General features: G+C 42.6%; 4 protein-coding genes and 1 non-coding gene across 7 annotated transcripts; 1 reads left to right on the top strand and 4 right to left on the bottom strand.

The window, feature by feature from the left end:
- Nucleotides 1-1248: 1248 nt before the first annotated feature.
- LOC135615471 (trihelix transcription factor ENAP1-like) lies at nucleotides 1249-6525 on the bottom strand. Of its 2 annotated transcripts, none has more exons than XM_065114006.1 (2): nucleotides 4820-6518; nucleotides 1249-1439 (listed from the first exon to the last, which is right to left on the bottom strand). In XM_065114006.1, the coding sequence occupies exons 1-2, from the start codon at nucleotides 5667-5669 to the stop codon at nucleotides 1426-1428; spliced, it is 864 nt and encodes a 287-aa protein (XP_064970078.1). In that variant the 5' UTR covers nucleotides 5670-6518; the 3' UTR covers nucleotides 1249-1425. The 2 variants fall into 2 exon arrangements, with proteins under 2 accessions (XP_064970078.1, XP_064970077.1); XM_065114005.1 differs by lacking the exon at nucleotides 1249-1439 and adding an exon at nucleotides 2992-3214 and having other exon boundaries at nucleotides 4820-6525.
- Nucleotides 6526-8346: 1821 nt separating this feature from the next.
- LOC135615470 (uncharacterized) lies at nucleotides 8347-9316 on the bottom strand. The gene is made up of 2 exons (XM_065114004.1): nucleotides 8619-9316; nucleotides 8347-8510 (listed from the first exon to the last, which is right to left on the bottom strand). Exon 1 carries the CDS (start codon nucleotides 9175-9177, stop codon nucleotides 8677-8679), a length of 501 nt encoding a protein of 166 aa, XP_064970076.1. The 5' UTR covers nucleotides 9178-9316; the 3' UTR covers nucleotides 8347-8510; nucleotides 8619-8676.
- Nucleotides 9317-11624: 2308 nt separating this feature from the next.
- LOC135615468 (uncharacterized) lies at nucleotides 11625-14279 on the top strand. The gene is made up of 3 exons (XM_065114001.1): nucleotides 11625-12974; nucleotides 13067-13870; nucleotides 13952-14279. Exons 1-3 carry the CDS (start codon nucleotides 11850-11852, stop codon nucleotides 13988-13990), a joined length of 1968 nt encoding a protein of 655 aa, XP_064970073.1. The 5' UTR covers nucleotides 11625-11849; the 3' UTR covers nucleotides 13991-14279.
- A 1038-nt stretch (nucleotides 14280-15317) lies between these two features.
- LOC135615469 (CBL-interacting serine/threonine-protein kinase 12-like) lies at nucleotides 15318-19967 on the bottom strand. 2 transcript variants are annotated; one of them, XM_065114003.1, is made up of 2 exons: nucleotides 18336-19967; nucleotides 15318-15726 (listed from the first exon to the last, which is right to left on the bottom strand). In XM_065114003.1, exon 1 carries the CDS (start codon nucleotides 19786-19788, stop codon nucleotides 18361-18363), a length of 1428 nt encoding a protein of 475 aa, XP_064970075.1. In that variant the 5' UTR covers nucleotides 19789-19967; the 3' UTR covers nucleotides 15318-15726; nucleotides 18336-18360. The 2 variants fall into 2 exon arrangements, with proteins under 2 accessions (XP_064970075.1, XP_064970074.1); XM_065114002.1 differs by having other exon boundaries at nucleotides 18344-19929.
- Nucleotides 19968-22373: 2406 nt separating this feature from the next.
- On the bottom strand, nucleotides 22374-22458 carry TRNAY-GUA (transfer RNA tyrosine (anticodon GUA)). The gene is given in 2 exon segments: nucleotides 22374-22409; nucleotides 22422-22458. It is a non-coding gene; the product is annotated as a tRNA-Tyr (tRNA).
- Between the last annotated feature and the right edge of the window lie 227 nt (nucleotides 22459-22685).

The following is a 22685-nucleotide window of genomic DNA, read 5'->3' as shown; positions in this document are numbered from 1 at the left end:
GACTGCCCACCTTCCTGCGATGTGACCATTTCAGGGAAAGGTGGAGACGTAGTTTTCTTTCTAATCACTTTCCCCAAGTGTCCGGCGGGACACGTGGTCTCAATTATTGGACGTCACCTCCCATCACGTGCCTTATGTTATGCGTAGAGATGACTTTTCGCAGTCCTATATTAATATTCAACAACTAAATGCATGATAGCGGCACGTATGCTAAGTAAGGGGTCTGCGACGTGTGGCACACGTGTTTGACCTAACAGCGCGCTGTGGCGAGTGATTGGTCCAAAACGTTGTCGAAGTGGTGCACACGTGTTCGATCTAATAGACTTTCTCGAGTGCACAGCCAAAACATTGGATCTCACAGATTCATCACCATATTTACCTGTACGACATGCATGTTGGCCTCCTAATCTGATGGTGCATCAGATGGGTTGTGTTCAGAATCAATCAAGATTTACTTATCCCGATGAAAATATTATAAAATACTACTATCTTGAAGATATATTTAACAAAATCATTTCAATGACTCAATCAAATACAAAAGTGTCCAATGAAGAAAAATCCCTAAGAACATACATAGCAAAACATTTGAAACTACGATTATATGGATTATTAACGAGTCATTAGATCATGTGTCAAACCATCATAACAACAAGTCACTGATCTTTATTGAGAATATACCACCCATGATAACTCCTTTCTACAGAAACGAACAAATATGTCATTCATCTTTCTTTTTTTTTTTACATGATGCATGTAAAATCAAAGAAACAAACTATATCAAACCAAACCAGATGGATCTGATTTTATCTTCTCCTTTCTCTGTTCACTCTGCCCCTCCGTCTCCTCCTCCTCTGATGTTGCTCCACCATTTCTTCTCAGAGGAGTCGGAGGAGGAGGAGAAGGAAGAAAAGAGTAAAAAAGGAGAAAGACAAGGGAATGGAAGAGGAAGAAGAAAGGGTAAGAAAGGAGGAGGAGAACAAGAAAGGAAGAAGAACTAATACGAATGGGTTTTATTTTTCAAAAAAATAATTAAAATAAAAAGATAAAACTGAGATTTACAAGAAAAGTAGACCCTAAGTGAATTCTAAGAACGTCATCTGATAAAAATAAATTAGTGAAAATTTTATAAGTAAATTATCCAATAATATATACTCACATTAAAAAAAAAAAAAAAAAAAAAAAAAAAAAACATGCCTGCACTCGTGGTCTCGACAGATGCAATGCAAACTGTGCATCTGCTTCTGCCTCTTCTGCTGCCTAATGAAAATATATTAAAAGTCGTCAATAATTGTGCATACAAACAAACAAGTGGCGGCGATGTTATGATGTCAAACACATCCTCCAAGTTGAGGATGAAGATGGAGCACCATGGATTCAACACACATCCAAGTAGCAGAATAACTGTGAACCCTTCCTTCCAAAGACCTACATGTAACCATCTGCAACATGAGCAAGTATCATTTATCAGTACCAATCATGTAGAATTCTAATGAACAAAATCGGCAGTAACTCGAATTATTTCCACTAATCAGTAACCATAACAATCTAAATCATCAAAAGGCAGAAAAAGCAATGGCATGAGAAATAAATTGCAAGTTTTCTGCCAAATGAAAGGTCCAGCACAAGCTACTTTAACACATATTACCAATAATATATATGCTACTTTAACAACAATCACCAATAAGTTGTTTTCGAAACACATATTACACAACAAGAGCAACTAAAGCTTGTAAAGATGAGATTAGCATCTATGGGGGTCATAAAATGCCCTAAGGTACCATGTATATTAAAGTGACCTATGTCAGATTTGAGTTGTTAATATGTCCTTAATAAAGGACAATCTCCCCAACTCAAATACGTAGAAATGTCATATGAACTTAAGTAGAATTTGCACATAAAAGAAAACACATGCTCAAATTTTCTTTTACAGAAAGACAAAGACGAGTGGTAGGGAAATGCAAACCTCGTAGCATGGACATATATGCAAATATAAAAAGACAATAGTTTTAGATTCTTTAGAACATGGGACTAATTAGAAAAAAAAAATCCTAAAAACCAATGAGAAAATACTTAAATTGCTTGGCTGTCGGGAAGCATAGGCAATTGGAAATCGTGAAAGCATTATGTGACACCAAGGTAACAGGATATTGTGAAAGATACGTAGAAATAATATATGCTATTCAATTAAAGAATGACTGGACCATCATTACCCAGTCAGTAATGCTAGAACCACTGCAAATATGATGCAGGAAAGGTCACACAGAACATAGCCACATCCATCACTAACTAGCCTTTGTTAAAACTCAGACATTCATATTCTATGGTCTGCCTTAAATAAAACAGATAACTACTGGTAATGGTAGGTTAGCTAAAGTGTTCAAGATTCAGAAACAAAAACATGAGAGAAAAAATCACAGAAAATACATGGCTGATTGCAACAGAAGAGCACATTGTGACACACAGAGACATGCACATCCATCAGCACACAAGAAGCCCGAGAAAAATGTCATGAACATTAAACAATGTTCCTGTTATACCTTTGCCACTGGGACTGTTCTGCTTTTCATCTAAAACAAGTGAGATACTATCAAATTTGGTTCTAACAACAAGCAAAAGAGTTGCATGAACTTGCTTTCATGAGGCGGAGGTAACATTTTGGCAATCTAGGAAAAATCTCAATGACAAAGCTAGTTAGACTAGTAAATAGAATTTGCCACATAGCATGACAAGAAGAGGATGTTAATCAGAAAAGCAACTTTTCTAAGACCAACTTCCAAAAGATCAATTATAAGAGGCCATTAGAATGAACTGGGAGACAGTTTCTAAGGAGATTAATCTTTTCAGATATATTCACAGAAATTGCTGCAGTTTAAGGTCAATGGAATGAGAAAATAAGAGATACTTCATTGTCATATGTAGCGGAATCTTTGATGATTGCACAAAGGCTGGACTGGACTCATTTGACACAATCAATATCATGTCGTTTTAGCTCAAGTCAACTGGAGGAGGGGGGGTGAGGGGGGCTCATCTAAACTTAATATCAGCCAAACCTATCACTGATACAACTTGAACAAAACATAAACCAGCACAGAGTTTGAACAAGGGCGATTCAATTATGATTGCATCAGCGCTTGTGTAGGTGCTGCTCCAGTTATCAAGGGACGAAAGAAGAATCAAGTACAAGACCAAGATTGGTACATAGTCAGACCCAACCCTGTGGAATCATATGAAAAGAAATAAAAACTCAAAGATATCTCTTCGATGCCAAGAGAAGGAGAACCATAAAATAGGAGGTAGATGCTAAAAATGTTTCAAAATAATAAATCGTTTCAAATCCCAGATACTCAATCTACAATTTAGTTTGTTACTATTGTTTCTTGCTGGCTGGTTTGAAAGAAATACAATACTAAGAGAACAAAATTTAACTGCTCCATAGAGCATTTCTCACATCCATAAGGTAGCCAACGAGTACAATAAAGAGCTAGATTTAGACATTAGGAATTCACATCTCAACAAAATCTTTATCAATGAACGACATTTCTCGTGAAGTAATTTCGATCTTTGAAATCAAAACTTGGATGAACCACTTTCTCATTCTGTCATCATTTTCCCTCTTCAGCCGTTGATACATCAGAAGTACTATTTAGTATCTACTATGTTGATTCCTTAATAAAACAATTCAGCAGAATATTTGATGTAGCAGAAAAAAAAAAATCCAAAGAATTTCTTAACATAAACACTTGAAGAATAACCTTATTGCCAAAAATCATGGTGATAAGCTGAAGTGAGAATGCACACAATGTCTCCATTGTCCACAGAAAATATGCCATTTCAGGCTGGCTCATAACAGACCGATTCAACAAACGAAAAGCAGACCTTGCCAGTCCTACTTAAGCTAAATTTGATATGTACATTTTTAGACTTCTCATCCAAACCAATATTGACTTGAACACCAATTAATTAAACAGTTCATAATTAACATGTACAACAATTTCATCATTGTGAATGTAAAGAATTTAATGGCTTTGGAGCTATTTTATTATTGTTGGCACCGATCCAACAAACCGGATCATGCCTCCCGTTAGAACATAGATATCTCAGAAAATAGGGGTAAAAGAAATATCAAGTTAACAAAATTCAATCAATCCTAAAACACACAATTTGTAAAGTTTGTTTTGTTCACCATGAAACTACTTGTATTTGACTTCCATTGTCTATCGCGTACTAGAGAGATTGACCAAGGAAATCCAATGTAAGCTCCGAAAAAACACAAGATGAAAATGATCTCACTTCATTTCGCTAAATTGTCAGAAAGAGAGTAGATAACAATATGTCCATTCATAGTGTTAATGCTAAGCACACCATCACCAATCACATAATAGAAAAACGTATCCAACCATGTACCTCTGCTTTATCATTTATATGCATCCATTATACAGCCTGAAGACGATAAACTCAGTATGTAGGGACTAGCTTGATTGTCAATTGAATTATTATAAGCTCTTCTGAGAATAATCATGCAGCACAGCAGCTAAAATAAATTATTTTCAGGAGTATCAAACTAAAGCTAGAACATTTCTCACTGACAAACTAAAACTAAAAAGTGATCCACCACCATCACATATAAATGATGTGCCTAACACAAATGAATACTGCACGACCAAAATGGAGAAGGAAAAAGAAAAACAAGTTAATTGGAGGAAAATAATATGACTCTCGATCTGCAGCAGCAACCAAGCAAACGAGAATAAAAAATTCAAATATGATAATATGCATCAATTACAACAGGGTAAGAAGATGGAGGATCCAGCTGACTTACCAGCATCTGATCGCTTGGCACGCTTAATCTTTGCAAGCTGGACCTGTGAATCCACAAAGATCTGCATCCGCTGGAACTCCAGCTCCTTGGCGAACTCCATCCGCTTCTTCTCCATCTCCATCATTTGCCGCTGCTTCGCCCCCTCGACCCTCTCGTATATCTCAGCAAACCTCTCTATCGCCTTCGCCAGCTCACGGATCCCATCCCCCTCTTTCCCCCGAGCCATTCGCAATCCACCTCCAGACCTGGACGAAGAACCTGACGGCGACTCCAAATCATCCTCCTCGTCGTTGTCATCCCCTGCCGCTGCAGCGGCGGCGGCAGCCCGCTGGAAGATCGAGTCGTCCACGGAGATGGAGATTGCCGCACCGCGCCTCTCCCTCGGGTCCACCGGTCGGACTGCTGCGGCGGCAGCAAATGGCAAGGTGGAGCCCTTGCGATGGTAGGGGAGCGGCACGGCGAGCGGGGGTGATGGAGAGGGCTTCTTCGCCGGGGGAGCGGCGGCCGATCCAATGAGGGCATCGAGGCGGGAGAAGAACTGCCACTGGCTGGCAAAGGCGGAGGTGACCCGGGCCTTCTCGATTTTGTACTTCTTCTTGAGGGTGTCGATGCGGTTCTTGCACTGGACGTCGGTGCGGGGCGGGCGGCGGCCGAAGGCACCCCGGCGGCAGTTGACCGCGTCGGCGACCTCCTGCCAGTGTTTCTGCCGGAGGTTCCCGCGTTTGAGCTCGAGGTAGCGGTCACCCCACGCGTCCACCAGCGTCGACGTCTCCCCCTCGCTCCAGCAGTCCTCCCGGTACGGCAGCGCCGGGTTCGGCGGCCGCGTCGGAGGCGTCTCCCTACCCTCCATCACCACCAAATACTCAGATCTATCTCAGATCCAAACCTATTCTCTCTCTAATTCGTCTCCCCCTCCCTTGGCGTGTTGGCGACGGAAAGGGAGGAGGGGGAAGAGAGGAGCAATAAAAGAGTGGGGTTGAGAGGGGGAGAGAGAGCGGCGAGGAGGGGGCGCCGGCTGGCGAGGCGAGGCGTGGCACGTGAGGGGCGTGCGAGGGAGGGTTGGGAGTCGCCGGGCGGACGCGTGCGCCGACGTTCGCGCGGGTAGGGTGGGGGCATGTGATGGGACGGCGTCAGTGGAGGACGGGGAGCGGGGTCCATCGAGGCGACGGGGCATCACCGCCGTTGGTTTTGGGGGACGGGCGGGTGGGTTGACGGGGGGAATCATCGAGGGGCGGGAGGGGGGCGATGATGGGGAGTAAAATTTGCTTTCGGTTGCGACGATGGGATAAGGACGAGGCGCACCGGGGACATGCGGTGCCGTCAGAGATTACGTAATTGCCCCCGCGTATCACGGAGGCTGGCGGAAGAGGGCGTCAACGGCGCGGGGGAGCGAGGGGCAGAGTTGGGACGATGGGTGGTGGGTGGACGCCTTGAGAGCCTCGGTTGCGTCGCCTGTCGACAGAAAGACAAAGGAGTGGGGAGGCGGAAGCGTGAGCTGTTACCTTTCGCCGTTGATTGGGCGCGGGGAGGGGTGGTTGGGTTGGCGGTTCGGGTCGTCGGCTTGTTTTGCGCGCGCGTGGGGGCACCGAGACATGGCATCTCACGGAGCGAGGGAAGTCGGGAGAAGTGGGCCCCCTGCACCCGAGACCACGGCGAGTAACCGGCGCAGTCTGGTTCAGAGTGGTTGACGGTGGCCAACACTCCTTTTCTCTGTCAGCTCTGCCCGGTAACGGCACGGCTCGGATGGCGAGATCTTGCTTCAAAATTAAGGTTCATTCCGGGTCGGATTTAAAATCCGACCCGTTTAATTAGGTTGGTATTAGTAATTTGCATGGATGGATTCATTATAGTCTCAAATTGAGTGACGGCGACCACATCGCAACGTTGTGCCAATTTGAGCTATCGTGGGCCTGTTTTATAGCTATTCCAGTGCGCCTCACAGAAATGGATTCAGATTACTTGGCACACGCATAATATGTAGACTGAAGACGATGGTTGTGCTGGCACTGTCATGGCATAAATTCGAATGTGCAAGTGGTCCAGTCGACATGAATCCAACCTCGTTTGTACACGCAAATATTGATGGGCATGAGTGCTGTAGATGGTACGTCTATGTCGGCAGTCGACACACTCTATACTCGTAACACGATCGACTCAGCTGACATGTGTAAAACAAGATCCCTGTACACCATGGTTTGGTGAACAGTAAATTACAAGATATACCAACTTCTGATTGCTTTAAAGTTCGCGACAGGGACGTCGTAAAGATGGCAGGAAGGAGAACGCCGAAGGACGAGTCAAATTATTGAGGTAGCTGTAATCAAAGCCTCGAAAAGAACGTTTCATGTCGCTGCGGACATGAGCTGGTGTGACGCACATGTAAGATATTCTATTGGATTCGAGTTCCTCTCTTCGGATGGTCCACCAAGTCCGCCTTGCCCTTCGCTTTCCCTTCCTTCCTTCCTTCCTTCTCCCCCTAAACACTTGTTCGATGTGCTTGGTTGCAGAGGAAACCTCTTCCATGGTTCGAAGCAAAAGCATGTAAGTAGCATGGTTAAACACTGCAGACTTCCTGGAACAGGAATCGGTGGCCATGGTTCATGGTCTCCATCTGATATTACTCTGCCTTCTCCATTAACCTGTGGGCATAGTGGCTATCAGTGTCAAACGATGGCAGATTTTGGGTAATTCCAAGTGTCTTATGGCCAGTGGAATGGATTCAGAGGAGCATCGGTTTCGGGCATTAAGTAGGATTTTATCTTGGTAAGAAGGACCACAACGAGATCAAGAAAAGGAGATAAGAAGCAGGCAGTGGGGTTGCAATGTATACAAATCAATAATGGAAAAGGTGAAGAGAGAGATGTAGGGACTCCAATTTGACAGTGGTGGGTGTAAAGGAGATGATCATTGCTGCGGCTGTGGTCCAGCTGTGTGCATATGTGTGTGCATTCTGATCCAGAATGTGGAACTGCCTTTGGTGTACTATATGGGATAGATATAGTATCCATTCTCAGATATCAGCTTCAGTCATCGCCATTCACGTCTGAGGTCTCCATGGCATATACATGAACCATGGATTGGGAATTTGAACAGGAGATTTGGACGAAAGATGCATAATGTAGGAGAGGTGGGATAAACGTCAAGTTGGGCACCATTTTGAATTGGTCATCTTCTCAACTTGCTCTACTTGTTGTTATTAGATTAGCCAACCCAGTTTAAAGCAACTCTATACATAGAAAACTATGTTAAGATCAGAGTATTCTTTTGATATAAGAAAAAGGTGGCTCCTCTACTTTTTATCATTATATAATATACATAAATCTCTTTGTTTAGTTAGCAGTAGTTTGGGTTTTTCTTGTAACCTGAAAAGATACAGAAGCATATCATATCAAGTTTCTAGATTCATCCTTCCATTAGAATCTACTTAGATCTGATCTTTCTCCCTCCCTCTCTCTCTCTCTCTCTCTGCTGTAAATTCATGGCTTACAGAATATGGTATCAGATTCGTAAAGAGAACGATGCGCCAATGGAAGAACAATGATTCATTTATTGTATTCAGGTACTGAGCAAAGGAGAAGATGAACAGTGAAGTGGGGTTTCCTAACCATGCTATCTCTGCCTTGGATTACTGGCCTGCCTCTCTCTGTGTCTCAGTTTAAATCTACCTCCGTGGAACAATCTCTTCGGATCTCTGAAACCCGAGACAGAAATAAGCACCAAAGAAAGTTTTGTAGCATCGAAGAAGGATGGAACAGAATCCAAGAAGTGTATGGATCTTTATAGCGACACATATCATCACCTCATGACGAAGCTTGAAGAAACAAGAGCTAACAAAGGAAAGCGGTAGACGACCATGTTCAGAGCTCATTCGAGCCCTCGGAGATGCTGTCCAAGTGCGGCCGCCACACGCCAACTCTTCCTCGCCGCTTGTCCCGATAGCTCGACGCCTTCTCCGAGAGGATCTCCGACAGATACCGCTCGTTGAGGAGAAGCATGGTTTTATCAGCTGTGGCCGCATTGCTCTCTCCTTCTTTCTTTCTCCTCCTCCTCCTCCCCCTCGCCGCTGTCGTCTCCTTCACCGGCGCCGACGACGCGACAGGCACGAGGAAGTATATCTTCCCCCTCTGGAGCTCGGCGTCCGGCGGCAGTATCACCGCCTTGGGGGCTTCGACGCCGTCCAGCGATGCCGAGGGCGGCTTGCGGAGGACGTGCTTTGGATAAGCCTGCATGATGTCGCCTGCGCTGACCGTGCCGCTGATCTCCTCCACCCGGCCGCTCGCGTGCACGATGCGGATCACGTCGAGCGCGCCGCAGGGGAGGATGCAGGAGATGCAGCACCTTATGGTGTCCCTCATCATCCTATTTATCTCTCTGCATGTACTCCTCCCTCGTTTTCCGCTTCCCCTCTCTCGGTCTGGCTAAGATCCAGTACAGTGGACAGTAGAGGAAGGAGACTAGGAGGAGAAAGAAATGGCCGAGGAAAAAGGTATCCTTAAAAGAGGGAACGAGTGTCCTCAAGTGTCCTCAACTCTCCTCCATCCTTTTCCAGGTTTTATAGTTGGAAAGACGAGCTTTTGCCAAACATGATGGCGTGCTCTTTTGCTTTTGGTGGAGGAAGGATAGAGTGTGAATGTGAGGAGATGGGCATCAATCTCTCTCAACCAGGTCACAACACTGTGGACCCATAGAAAGTTCATGTCACATTGAGTTGATTCGAAAGGACAATCAAGCTCAGTCGACCACCATCCCATCTCGACTGCGTCTTCCTCTGAAAGATGGCAGCGAGAGAACGCGTGCAAACGTGTCGATCGATGGACTGACTCGGGCCGACGGATGGAGCTACGCTCGGCCGACTCAGTCGTCACGACAAGCCGCGCTTGTGGTGTCGCTCACATGGATGTGGCGAAACCAATGCATCTGAACCAATTAACAAACGCGGCAAGTGATGGGTGGAGGTGATGGTTTGTGAATCATGAGGAGTTTGCCAACTCTCTCGGCAACATCCATCATGATGAAGAAGATTCTAAATTCCATGATGAAGCAAAGGAACAGCTATTGGAGCACTGAAATCTCTGAGTCCTTTTTAATGGACTCCATGAATCGAAAGCCGATAGTACATGATGGACGAACAGTAGTGCACAAGTAGTACTACTTTAGATGGTATTTTATTGCTTCCATGCTAATGCTTCTGATCCACCAAGAAGATTCTATATAAAAATCCCATCGTCTCCCTCTTCCGAGATATATTATACGCGTTCTACTAGACGCATGTCCATTGCTTGTTTGTCAACACCAGTTAAATCGATGGCAATAATGGAGAATTAATATCATTAGTTCTTCCAAACAATTGGCGTTCTATTCATGCATCATCTTCGATCTATATTTACCGTATAATTAATTACCCATCTATGTATATGTTGCATTATCCTCATAGATTTTTGATGCATCTCCCAGTGGCTGAAGCGAAGAGTCTTGGACAGATTTGCTTGGCATGCTTCGAAGCACAGCCTGTCATCATCATTTATTTATTGCTGTCTCAATATAATCGAGCCTAACTCTGTGACCATAAAGTATGGAGGAATTGAAGGAACAGATGTCTCAGACTCGAAATGCTCGACTCTCGTATTTGAATCCTCCTCGTTTTCATTGAAATATATTTCTTTTCTTGATATGAATCCTCTAAGTGGCTTTCACGGCAGCACTCTTCCTCGATTACTTGCATGCAAGCTTCGTCTTTCAAACATGACACTAAATCCCCAGATAATATTTGTCCATGCTTTTTGATGTTTCGGATGTGATGCTCTTTGAAAAGATGGTACTGGTGGCAACTCAGGTTCATTTCTTCCCTTTTTCACCTTTGTCTGTGGGGACTTCAATTGTTCTTCTTTCCATGATTGTTGATAGCCTCAAAATTGATTGATAGACGCCACTGATCGCACAGAAACAAAGGCTGGTGGGGAGCAGCAGCTTCCTGTTCTTGTCCTCCCTGAGCTGCTGCAAGTCAGCACTGCAGGCAAACCGTGATCTTGCTTGCAGAACTCGGGGTCACCATTGACGGTGTAAGACAAGTATCTACCGATATGTCCACAAGAATCCGAGAAAAGTTGTTGCCGTGTTTTATAGCTCATAGTGTTCCGGCATCTCCATGATTACATTGCATTTATGGATGAACTTGCAGCTTCATATCTGTTTTAGATATGGACATATCTCTCGCAAGCAACCCATCGCAATATTTCTTCTTTGTCATCTACCTCCAGCGATCAAGACTGTGACAGAGCAGTACGTACTACGCGGGTAAGGATCCATTTCGGCGATGAGATGTCTGGCTTCCTTACTCCTGTGTGATTTGGCGGAACAGCATCCGGTTATCGTGCTTTGAGATATGTGCGTGCTTTGAGATGTGTACGGGCTAATCCAATAGAATCTGGACCAGCCCGGAATGTTCGATTTGGGCTGCAAACATGGAGATCAGATGAATGAGTAATCGTCAACGGTCAACGGTAACCTCGTGCTCACGACCGACGGGAGTAACTGCGCCATGACTTCAAATGGATGCCGAAGTCAAAGTTTCCTCCTGCCGTTGACGCGCTTCCAGGTGATTTCTAAGTTCACGTGCTGTCTCTTCGCAGGATCTGGTGGCCCCCAGTGGTCTGGGACGTGGCCGTTGGAACGACGAAACACTGTGAAGGTCGTCTGTGTTCGTCACGATCATTAGACCTTTACGAACAGTACCACGAACACTGTAACAGTATATTTCTTGCACCCTTTCCACCCGCGACTATTGTTCTGTCCCGGCGACTGACTCACATCAATATAAGAGATGACCAAAAGGAGACTATCCTACGTCGCTTCCTTCCCGTTGTTTGTTCCTTTTAATGTGTAGTTGAGATTAGAAAGAATCTTTTATCTCGTCGATTGCTCTCCATCCTTCCATCTGAGGAGTAATCTGGTGCTAGTTTTGCCAGGATTTGATCGAATAAAGGATTAGGGTTTGGATACTGATCGATGCGCAGAGATTCTGAAGAATCCGATGGAGGACAAGAGGATCGACTTGGATGCACCGCTCCTTTCCGTCCGGAGATTCTCCGCCGGGGCGGCTTCTCCGGCTCCGTCCGTGTCCAAAGAGGAGGAGGGCGATCAAAGGCCTCCACCACCGAGGAGGTCGTCTCTGCCTTTCTACAAGTCGGACTTGAAGTCGGGCCCGGTTCGCGTCCCCGGTGTCGTCCCCTTCGTTTGGGAGCAGACGCCTGGCCAGCCCAAGGAGGGGTCCGTTCCCACCTCCGATGGGAAGCCTCTGCCGTCGCCGAAGCCGCCTCCTGGTAAGATTATGAAACAAAAGGAGCCGGATTTATCGCAAGCCGCTGCGGCGTCGGCTGCGAAGTTTGGCAATAGCGTCCGGACTCGTAAAGCTGTGGCCTTTGCCTGCGATGTTGGCACTGCCATATCCCCCGAGTCGCCAGTAGACGCTCCTAAGAATGTAGAGGTTCGGAAGGTACAAAATAAGCTGATACAGGAGTCGGTTCCAGCGGCAAACAACCTAGAAGAAGGAGGAGGAGGAGATGACGACGACGATGCCTTCTCCGATGCGCTCGATACGCTATCACGGGCGGAGTCCTTGTTAATGAATTGCAGCGTCAGTGGCGTCAGTGGAATGCCAGATGCGGCCAAGCTCTCTGGAAGCGTTCCAAAGGATCCCCTGGTCCGGGACTTCATGATGGAGAGGTTCTTGCCCGCTGCCCAGGCGATGGTTTGCGAGTCGACGCAATACACCTTCAGGAAAGCCGCTGGGCCTCCACGTGAAGCCACCAAACCCGTCGAAAGGGTTGCAATCAATGATCGCAATAGGAGGCCACCGGCTCCTATGCGTTATCATAACAAGCCTGATTACTTTCCGCAGTATGCCAAGGAGCTTGAGGAAGGGGATAGCAATGATGACGATGAGGATGACGAGTACTCTGATGATGATGCTGGCCATTTGCCATCGAAAGCTTGTGGATTGCTTTCCAGGTTTTGTCTAAAGAATTCCTTTTGTCTGCTAAATCCCGTCCCAGGAATGAAGGATCGCGGACGCCTGCCTCCACCACCAAGGGGAAGAACTAGAGACCCTCAGATATGGAACTTGCATCGCTTATCTCTTGGTCCAGTTGAAGATGAGGTAATTAGTAGTGTAGATGCTGGTTTATCTGAATATTTGCTTTTGCTTTGGCCTGTTATTGATCACTGTGATTTTGCAACCTTCTTGTTTAGAATTCGTGGGAAACTGTTTATAGGCACAAATTAGGGCAGAATTATCGACCTCAAGTGGCAGAGGTGAGTAAATTGAGGAGTGAATCTGATTCCCAGACAGCTGATGGTTCAGTGACTGGAGGGTCATCTCCTTATCAGAATGAAGGGAATGGTTTTCTTGGAAATCCAAGAAGCAAGAGTAGCAAGACTGATGATTCTGATGCGGGTGATAAAGACATCAACCGTTGGGAAACAAATCATAGCAGCAGCCGAATTGGTTTGGGCTCCATGAGCCCTGCTCTGGAGAAGACACTTTATATTGATTTAGCGAATAGGCCAGGATCTTCGGATTCGAAGTCGAGTTCTTTCAACACTGTCAAAGATACAAGGAGTATGCTGAGCTCTGGTGAGGTTGGTGCAGGAAGTAGGAGGATGGATGAGAGTTTCGTTGCTGAAGCTTGTGAAGTCCCCAAGGCTGCTGAGCCTGTTCTACCTTTCTCTTCAGAGAAACCAAATCATATGGATATGAATGGTGATGATAACCATAAGCATGTTGATAATGATAGAGATCCACTGCATCTGAGCGACGACGACCTCAATCCTTTGCAGTCACTTCTGCCTCCACCATTGCCCAAGTCACCATCTGAGTCCTGGCTCTCTCGCACTTTGCCTTCTGTGAGGTCTAAAAATCCAGCTCCCCGGTCATTGCTAGGTGTTCAACCTCTGCCTAGGAAACAAACCTTGCAGGCATCTTCCGCTGATATTAAACAGGAAACAAGTGTTGAACCTTCAGAACCACTAAGTCGCCAGATTCTGTTTGCTGAGGTATTCCTTCCTTTCTGGAACCAATTATGGCTATGAGATGTTGTAATTGCCTAACCAGTCTGTTCTTGTATCCTTCTATAGGTGCTGGCCAAATATGAATCTCCAAAGACAGAAAATTGAGGTGCAAGCTTTTGGTTTCTCGCATAGGCGCATCGATACGCCACCTGCTAGTCGCAATACCAAAAGGACAGGAAAAGGTACACAGAATCCAATTTTGACTTGGATTCTACATTCCTCTGTACTTAACTACTATAATTGTAAATGGCATGAAATTATTTTGTTTCCATCTGGTAATCTCAAATGCACTTGCCAGGTTATGTTTCCACTTCATAGCTACTCAACAATATAAAATTTCTTGTACAATTATGAATACATTTCAAGGAAAGGATAACTCGACACATTCGTCTAAGTTAATCAAAGCTGTAACACAAATACAATATGCGTGTCATTGTAATCCAGTTACAACTCTCAACTGGGTGTACGTAATATACTAGAAGATGTATATGTTTCCATGAATCGATTGTGTATTTATGAATCATTTTGTTGAAATGCATATGATTCCTTTTTTCACCTATGGCAGAAAATGTTTTCATAACATGAGTTACTGATAAGTTCAGATATCTTTTTGCTGGCAGTATTGAAGATTAGAAATGTTTTAGCTGATATTCACATACCATTTGCAAATAATAAAAAACAAGCCTTGATTTTGCCTAGCAATAGAAACAAAATCGCTTTACTATGTGAACCACCTCCATCTCTGTAGAAATCCATTCACAAAGGGCATTCATAAACTGATGGAATTCACACCCATATTCTCAAAGGCAATTTGACCACAAACACATCCTTCTTTAGGATGTGTAGTTAGATTTCTTGTATGAACTGCTTCTTGTTGTATCTTCCTTGGATAAAAGCACTCTTTGCTGTGCAGATCTGCAAATAAGGTCTAACCAGCCTGGAATGCCTCTGGTGGACTGGTCGATTGTAGTTAGTAGATTAGATGATCTAATCTGTGATTGAAAAAGGCTGATCATCTATGGGATAAATTCATATTATCCATCTTTTTGACATTTTAAAGGATCCTTATTGTAGAGTTACTCAGATACATCTGTGTACAAGAGGGCAAATAAAGGTAAGCACATAAGAATTATACATACCATATAGAGCAGCTCTTTGGAGTTTGGAAGATGATGGCTTCTGCAGTAAGGAAGTGGCGATTAGGATAAACACAGTTGCAGTAATAACCAGTAGACAGTAGCTGATTTCTAGATAGAAGCAGCATTAACTACATGTAAGTAGGAAAAGAAATGCTCATCAAAAGAGATGATGAGTTCTTGAGGTTGGAGGAAGACATGATTAGGAAGGCATTTTGAGTAAATGTTAGATTTAGCAGCAGCGCGATTAGAAGGATGCATGCCAATTTCAGATTATAATGCAGTGTCATAGCAGCTTGTATCTTCTTGTGATCCTTTCAAGAAAAACTCTTCATGTCATTCAAATGATATCTACACAGATCTCTTTGTTTTCTTGCAAGCAGCAACATCACAAGTAGACCTCAACTAATGGCTCAAAATAAAACCACCAGGCCATGATAGACAACCACAAAGATCAACACATTGTAACATGATAATATTAGTAGTTTCCCAAAGCTTTTGTAGTTCTTCATCATGTAGTGCTAGATATGAGGGTACTGATGGCAGCTCCCCCAATGGCTTCGAGCATGAAGTGGCTCACCAAGAACGGTCTAGTGCACCAAGTTAGAATTAACCGGTCATCGACCGAAAAAAACACCTCCCCAGCTCCTGTGTCAATGGCTGAACTCGCATCCAAAGCTTTGAGATTGAAGGCCTCAAATAAACCTGTAGAATAGAAGGAAGTTGTTAAATAGTCAGTAGAGTATTATTCAAGGGGAAAAATTTTGGGAAAAAAGGGCAAAGCATAATATTGAATGTTGTAGTTTAAGATGGGGATTAGTCGGAACCAAATCAACTTATCAAAGAGGTTAGAACTCAATAGCTGCTTGCAGAGCCAAGTCAGGTTGTGCTTAAAAGGTAACCATCCAATGCATGTATGAACCATTTCAATTGTCATAGCAGACATTAATAAGAAGGCTTTAAATGAGAATAGACTCTTTCAAGCATGCCAGATGTGCAATGTAGGGTAAGTTAGAGGGATGCAGATGTATTCTGCAGCCTGAGACACTCAAGCCTTGTTAAGATGGCCCAGCCTAATCTTATGTGGAACTAACTAGATTGATTGTCATTGGCAACAATGCTGAAATTTCACAAAATTTGAGTTATCTTCCCATCTGAAAGCTAAAAAAAAAGAATGAAATGATGATAATGTCTTAAAGGCCTAATGAGAGGTCTGTATCCACTTGATATACTTCCGGTGCAATAATCCATATGGTGCTCAAAAGGAAGATAGAAAAGGAAATCTAGAAATAAAAGGAATGTTAGAATGTGTTTCTGCATTTTTCTGCTGCCTTTATTAAACAAATTTCTCCAAGAACAAAAGCTAATAGAATCCAAGGCCACAGATTCAGTAGTATCAGATGAGGCGACCTGATTTATCTTTGCTCTGCTAAATCAACTTGAAAGGAGCCATAATCAATGAGCAGAGGCAAACTGTCTTATACATGCCAAGGTTTACACAATAATCACTCCAAAAACATCAATGTTGTACAAGTTGGAGGGAAAAAGAAATGCATGCTGACTATAAATGGCCAGATATCCAGATAGGTCTAAAGCTATTTGCAGAGTCCCTATCGAAAGGATTGCCTATAAATTTGGAAGTCTGACACTCGGGATAATCAGCGTTGAATCTTTCAAAGTAATCCTGTGTGCCCAGCAAGACTATGCAGCTCATAGCGTAAAGAGACATGAAATAAATGGAATATCTAGGATATTTCAAACTATTAAGTCTTCAATATAAACAAATCATTTATCAAAAGATCTAAGCATGTATGGAACTTCAGGAGTCCTAACTCAGTATAGTAAATTAATTGGATCAAAAAGAAAAATCATGACACCACAAAGTTCCTTCTATCATGACATTGTTTAAAAAGGTGCATCCTTGTGCACTTGTCTTAGCACAATCACTACTTTTAAGTGAAGAGTTGTCATTTTCTAGGGATATCTTTCCAGTGTTTTAAAGTAATTTGTAATTAGCAACCAAATATTTCTTATCTGATATGAACTTTTGCTTAATAATTTTAAGAGGTTGGATTTTTTGGTTTCTTCATATCTTCGATAATCCTGGCACAGCATTATCTATTTCCTATCCTCAGAACTTTATTGGCGTCACTATTTCATAGATGGTATGCAGTCTTTAACTACAGGGAACAAATTGGCTAAACAAAAAACACTTGAATATACAAACTCTAATACCTCATCAAGAAAGCTAAAATTAAATCATATATTTAGGTGGCTTATTCCTAAACTTCAAGTGATTGTCTAAACTATCATTTGGAATCTCTGATGAGCATTACTAAGGTCTTATCACATCAAAGGAATAGTCATCAATTCCAATGAGGTCTTGAAGGTCATTTCACTAAGACATAATCATATTGTTGATAATTATTTATTTGTTTGTGAAGGAATAAGTAACTATCTCATCAACTAAAGAAAAATTTAAAAAAAATCACAAAATATGTTGTTACTAATTTAGGATGTGAAGGTAACAATTTTCTGACAAATCAACATAATTCTGAAATTGTAAGAATCATGATTCTATAGTGCCTAAAAAACCTTTTGTGGTTGTGAAGGAATGAGTCATTATCTCAACTACTAAAGAAATAAAAATAAATAAATTATTCTTGATTTAGGATGTGGACTTCCTGAAAAATCACAATGCAAAAAAATAATTTAATTGTATATTCTTCAAATTCTACCAAAAGTGAAATTATAGATCCTCATTATATCAGTTAAGGTGTGCATGCACAAACTAAGATTCTTCTTCTTATTATCAAATTAATTACATAGTTTCTATACTTAACAAATTTATATTAAGATTCTTATAATTTTAAAAGTGAAATAAATAATTTTATTTATCTTAACGTGATCATTTGCATTGACGAAAAATATAAAACGTAACACTACGTGTTTGATCAATGCAAAAGCGATATATAAAAGAATAATTTCTATATCTCTTGGGACGTTGAAATTATTATTATTTGATAAAATAATTAGAAATGAAGAAAATATTGAAATTATCTAGTGTGTGGTATTTGTGTTTTCTATTAGAACAAATGAAATTATTTATTTTATTTTTAGAACTATAAAATTTTAATAAATTTTTTAAGAACCGAGATCGAGATGCTAATAGGGTTTAAGTACAAGTAATAGCCCTCCTATTATCTAATCGATAATATTAAACATTGATTAAAGGTAAGAGAAAAAAAAAATAGTAACAGCATAAATGAATGTGAAATAACATAAATGTTGTGGTATTGAAAGAAGTTATTTACCTTCTTACCTTCTTTCTTGTCTCTGTTAATGAGCGGTTTTAAGTGCGTGCGCCGACTCGTACACGAGATGGCGCAACCCAGGCTTCAGCTCCTCGTTGCAGAACTCTTCGTACGCCCCTCGGTCTCCTGCTTTCTTCTTCACCTCAACCACCACGATCGATGGTGTGAGCTCGAATATCTCTGCTGCAATGGTCAACGGCCCCTTCTCCCCTTCTCTCGTGCCTTCCAAGCTCACTCGACAATCCTTTCGCCTCACCGTGAAACTCACCACCTTGGCGATCTCCTCCAACTTTGATACAATCGCTGATACAGGCTCCTTGGAGAGGAACCTGGTCTCCTCTCCGGCCTCTTCGAACAACCCTGAGAGGTCAAACCCCCTGGAGAAGGAGATGATATCAAACGCATTGAGACTTGGCGGCCTCGGCATCTGCCGCATCCGCTTCGCAGCGGACGATGATGCGGAGCAGGAGACAGCCGAGCAGTCGGAGTCGGTTTCCCACACGGATGTCGCGTCGCCCTGGAGTTCATCGTTAGTCTGGAGTTGGGGATTGTCCTGGGTATGTAATTGGTCGTCATCCTTATAGAATTGGACATGGCGGAAGCCTTTCTTGAACCACTTGTTCTCCATGATCTCCGAGATGGTGATCCGGGTCCGGGAATTGGTGTCAAGAAGGCGGTGTAGAAGCCGCTCGAGGTCCGGCGAGAACCACCTCGGGCACCTGAAATCGCCCTTGTAGATCTTTCTGTACATCGTGACGATATTTTGGTCTTGGAACGGGAGGTAGCCGGCCATCAACACGAAGAGTATGACGCCGCAGGACCAAATGTCGACCTTGGCGCCGTCGTAGCCCCTCCTCGACAGCACTTCGGGCGCGACATACGCCGGCGTCCCGCATAAAGTGTGCAGCAGGCCGTCGCCGCCGCGGCTCTGCTCCGCCACGGCCGAAAGCCCAAAGTCGGAGACCTTGAGGTCGCCGTTCTCGTCGACCAGCAGGTTCTCAGGCTTGAGGTCGCGGTGGAAGACGCCGCGGGCGTGGCAGAAGGCCACGGCGGAGATGAGCTGCTGGAAATAGCGGCGGGCGGTGTCTTCCCGGAGCCGGCCCTTGGCGACGCGGGAGAAGAGCTCACCGCCGCGGACGTACTCCATGACGAAGTAGATCTTAGTCTTGGTGGCCATGACCTCGAAAAGTTGCACGATGTAGGGGTGGCGGACACGGCGGAGGATGGCGATCTCGCGCTTGATGTGCGCGACGAGCCCGCACTTGATGATCTTCTCCTTATCCAGGGCCTTGATCGCCACAAGCTCGTCGGTGCTGATGTTGCGGGCGACGTAGACCTTGGCGAAGGTCCCGGCGCCCAGGAGCTTCCCCACCTCGAAGCGACCGAGCAGGAGTTTGGGCTCCTTCTTCCTCTTCTCCGGATGGTTCCCCGCAGCCGTCGAGGACGCCGCCATGGAAAACGAGGGCTCTGGTATTCCAACGACGACCTCGAAGCTGTCGAGGAGCAGCTCCGTCCCTTTCTCCTCTTCTTCTCCTTGAGAACCCGAACTGAGAAAGGGGCTTTGGAGAAGAAAGCAAATGGAACAAGAGAATGGGAAAAGGTGGGGATTTGTGGTGGTATATATAGAGGCGATGGCGGTAGATTAGAGAGCGAGAAGAAGACGAAGAAGAAATGGCCGATTTGAATCGGAAGGGACGGAAAAGAAGTCGTCAACGAGTGCCACTCTTTAGGCCACACCACCGCCTTAACAGTTCTTTAAGGATACCCTCGCTCCACCCCCTATATTCTTGTGTACAAACACACAGTTGGCTCCACCTTCTTCAGCGAGTGGAGAATTGGTATATTGAGCGGGTGCCATTTCGTGGACGGGAACAAGTAACCAATAAGGCTCGGAAGAACGAGGCTTGAGTAGCGACCTACGACACTACACCCCCCAGTTAGAGCCGATTCGTGCCTCAAGTTGTTCTAAGAGCACGACGAGCGGCGCAACGAGTGAGTGGATGCCAACGCATGCCAAACTCGGAGCGTTAAGAGCGAGTTGGTCGTCTAAATATTGTTCTTCCTACATATTTTATTTGAATCTCGAGAAAATAGATAGATAGTTATCATAGTGTATATTGCATTATAATAAGCATCGATCTGACCGACAAATAGCTGCCATTATGGATAGTGCATTATAATAGACATCCATTTACGAACTTATGGAATTTAATTTCCACTAGTAGAATTAATTATCGAATTTTAATGAATTAATATATCCTTTCCTTTTTGTAGATTGGGATTTTGAATTGATGTACGATTCAGAAACCTTTACGTCACTCTGAGACTGATTACGTGTCTCCACTTCATTTTGGATAAGGTGAAATACACAGTCAAATACACGTCATTTACGTATTTTTAGTAGTTGAATACGTGGACACCACAAGGATAGATCAGAATAAATAAATAAATAAATCGATTTTGGATATTATATTTTTGTCTTACGAGGCGTGCATGATCTCGTCGTTCGTAGATGGCCATTGGACGATTGACATTTAGACTTGGCTTGCAATGGGGCTTCTGGCTTTGACTTTATTTTAGGGTTCTTTTAAAATACGTTTTGACTAAGAAATGCCTCTTCTTAGATCCAACATTATTTCGTATAAACTATTTTTATAATATTTTATAATAATTCATTGTTAAGATTAAAGCAAACTTAGGCATTTCAAAGAACACTTGAATTTATGAGTTGTGACTCGTAAATGAAATAATCTAAAATCATCTAGAATACAAGTAATACAATTCATCTCGCCCAAATTCCTAACCATTCTTACTCACATCTGCCAACACAATCAAATGGTAGGATGGATGGTGCTTCTCTGGTTTTTGAATTTATTGTGTGACTTCTGCAATTAAGGATTTTGCTTTGTGGCTTGTTGGATGATTTACTTCAAACAAAAAAAAGGACTTCTTTTTATTTTTCGTTTTTCCCCCAAAGACAGACATATTATTTTTTAAAGAATGATATTTTTTAATTTGAATAATGTCTAAAATACCCCTAGGCTCTTGTCTTTATTTATTTTTTCATAAATTTTGAATTTTTATAATGTTTTCATTTGATTCATTTATAATGTTTTTTTCAAGAGCATCACAACATTTTTATTGAGGTAAATTTATGATATCATATTTTTAGGCTTATAATAGATTTCATTGAGGCTATGATTCCATTTAGATCATTTATAGTATTTTTGGGTATGTTTTATAGAGTTTTTATTGTGATTGTCAAAATATTATAATGAACTAATTTTTTATTCCTATTTAGGTTATGTTATTCCTAAGTATTATAAATATTTATTTGAATCTTAGTATGATATATTAAATGCCTTTTAGTGTGTTTTGATCCCATTTAACTCATTTTTAATGTTTTCCTTATTACGTATTTTGGTTGAGGTGCTAAAAACATGGTAAAACTATTGAAAGACATGAAAAGTGATGTCATATTTTTCACTTTGATTGTTATGGCTCAAATCATTATGATACTAAAATTTTAAGCTCAAAGTTGATTTTATTATGGTTATGAGCTTATTTCAAATGAAGTACAATTTTATATATATATATATATATATATATATGTGTGTGTGTGTGTGTGTGTGTGTGAGAAGGTGCCCTTATTCTCAATTTTTTCAAATAATATTCTCGATATTTATATTCTCATAAATGTCTCTTGTCATTATCGATAACTTATCGTGAGACCTTGTTACCTTTTGTCATTTTGGTATCATCCTCATGTATCATAAGTGCTTTTCACCTATTGTCCTTTGCCCTTCTTTCTTCATCGTTTTTTATTATCATTTTCATTATGCGAGGTTTTTAAATTAATATACAAGATTAAATCTTATTTGAAAAAAAATTATAAGATTTTCAATGCATAGTTTATATGTAAATTAAATAAACGTAGAAAAATATGTAAATCTAATTATAAGATTTTCAAATTATTATACAGGACCAACAAATCCTATACGAAATGGAAAAGAAAAAGACAAAAATTGTAAACAAATTTCCGACCTGCCGGATTCGAACCAGCGACCTAAGGATTTATCTCGACGACTACAGTCCTCCGCTCTGCCAACTGAGCTAAGGTCGGTGATGTGTTTAAGTTGATCATTAATTTAATAGTTATTTAACTATTCGATCGAGCTTTCCACGCACGGTTAAACTTGCACGAAAGTTTGAGCCCGAACTAAACCGAATTAATTTTACGGTTCGGTTCGATTTAAGGAAGGTAGCTCGAATCTGAATCGATTCAGACCAGAGGTGCCGCTCGACGATCAGAGGAAGAGACTGTGCCTATCTTCGGCGCGAGAAGTGCGG

Source organism: Musa acuminata, chromosome BXJ2-6 (assembly GCF_036884655.1).
Source record: "Musa acuminata AAA Group cultivar baxijiao chromosome BXJ2-6, Cavendish_Baxijiao_AAA, whole genome shotgun sequence".
Lineage (NCBI taxonomy): Eukaryota > Viridiplantae > Streptophyta > Magnoliopsida > Zingiberales > Musaceae > Musa > Musa acuminata.
This window is presented reverse-complemented; position numbering and strand designations above follow the sequence as displayed.